Below are 1,829 nucleotides of genomic sequence, written 5' to 3' on the forward strand. Positions count from 1 at the left end.
TGGTGGGTGCTTATTTTATTCATTTTCATTATTTTGCAGTGCAGTTCCAATGGTTGCCGGTACCAGCTGCCAGAAATATTATTTTAAATCAAACTTGATGTTCTAAAACATTAATTTGTCTGTGGTCCAGAGTATTTATTATAATATTAATCTGTCTTCGTAGATGCATAATTTTATGTATTCAGTTATCTGTGCAACGAATATAATCTGCTCAGTAGTTGAGTCTGTCCGACTGAGAATAAAATAATACACCTACGACACCTACAACCTTGTACATTTTGTGAATTTATAGATAATTCTAGAAGTTTAATTACTTCTGTTTTGCAAAAAGCAAAACAATTTCGACGACAGCGCTTTTCTTTCTCTAAAAATGGTAAGTACATTTAACATTACATCAATTACCCGGAAAATGAAAAATGGAGGTAAAACTAAGGTTATGTTTGATTTTTCAGTCGCATACAATTCTCCTAGTCCAGCCTGGTTCCAGGCCAGAAACCAGAACGTACTCGGATTACGAGAGCGTCAATGACTGTATGGAAGGCGTATGTAAAATTTACGAGGAGCATTTAAAAAGAAAAAACCCAAACACTCCGACCATAACTTACGATATCTCCCAATTGTTTGATTTCGTTGATCAGGTACCGAAGCTTACAAATAACACTTTGAAATAGGTTATACATGACCTGTTGCTAATTATGTTGTATTTATTTTACAGCTAGCGGATCTCAGTTGCTTAGTATATCAGAAATCAACAAATACCTATGCTCCATACAATAAAGATTGGATAAAAGAAAAAATCTACATCCTGCTTCGTCAAGCGGCTGGTCAAAGCGACTAGAGGAGACAGTAGTCTTAAGTTTGTGTAAAGTTTAATTGTTGTGGTGCAAAATACACTGAATGATAATGTTTAATAATTTTTGGGCAGTAGAGGTAAGTTTGATGTAAAAGATAGGAATTATGTTTGATACAAATAAAGTATAGCAATAACTGATAGACTTAACTGTTAAATCCCTTTAACAAAACTGCTGTTTAAACTATGAAAGTATTTTGTGCAATTTTCAATTAATATTTGATGATCTTGGTTAATCCAGCTGTTCTCCTAAAATTAGGTTTGATAAATTTGTAAAAAATTCTACTAAAAATTGTTACAAAAAATAATAGCAATTAAATAATTTCATTCATTCATCTCAGATTAAAAAATTATATTTTATTTAAGATAATATTTTCAAACATTTAGCTCAAAGTTCTTGTTATTATAACTCTTTGTTCTTCAAATTGTTCTACCATTATTAATATTCAATAAAAGAGGACCATTTGGTTAAATATATCTAAAATATAATGTTTTGTGTGATGTATCACAGTTCTAAACCAATATACTATATAAACAGAATTCTGATAAATGTATATCTTGATTTATGATCAGCTTTTATAAGAAACCTATCCTATAATGCTATGAGAGCCAGAGTGGCCTGATTACTTCAAATTACTGATAGGCCAAGATGGAAATTCTTATGCCTTCTATGAAAAAAATTAAACTAAATTTTGGTACTGTGGCACTATAACTATGACCATTTAGAGCAAGTTTGTCAATTAATAATAGTATTAAAAAAATGACAGGCCACTCTGACTCTTATGGCCTCAATTAGAGTGTTTTGACTTTCATCCCGTCACATAATTCTTTATTGAAACATTAGTACAAAAAAAACAAGCTTTTATTGATGTTTAATTAGATCATCACCTTTCTTTATGAATGAAATATCCATAAGTTTCATTCAGCAATTGATTTCTCTTAATATTGTACTAAATATATGTTAAAACCACTACAAATT

General features: G+C 30.3%; 1 protein-coding gene across 1 annotated transcript; it reads left to right on the top strand.

The window, feature by feature from the left end:
- The first annotated feature begins 243 nt into the window (after window positions 1-243).
- On the top strand, window positions 244-1,127 carry LOC106716032 (enhancer of rudimentary homolog). Its single transcript, XM_014509461.2, has 3 exons — window positions 244-373; window positions 453-638; window positions 716-1,127. The coding sequence occupies exons 1-3, from the start codon at window positions 371-373 to the stop codon at window positions 836-838; spliced, it is 312 nt and encodes a 103-aa protein (XP_014364947.1). The 5' UTR covers window positions 244-370; the 3' UTR covers window positions 839-1,127.
- The last annotated feature ends 702 nt before the right edge of the window (window positions 1,128-1,829 follow it).

Source organism: Papilio machaon, chromosome 19 (assembly GCF_912999745.1).
Source record: "Papilio machaon chromosome 19, ilPapMach1.1, whole genome shotgun sequence".
In the NCBI taxonomy this organism is placed as follows: domain Eukaryota; kingdom Metazoa; phylum Arthropoda; class Insecta; order Lepidoptera; family Papilionidae; genus Papilio; species Papilio machaon.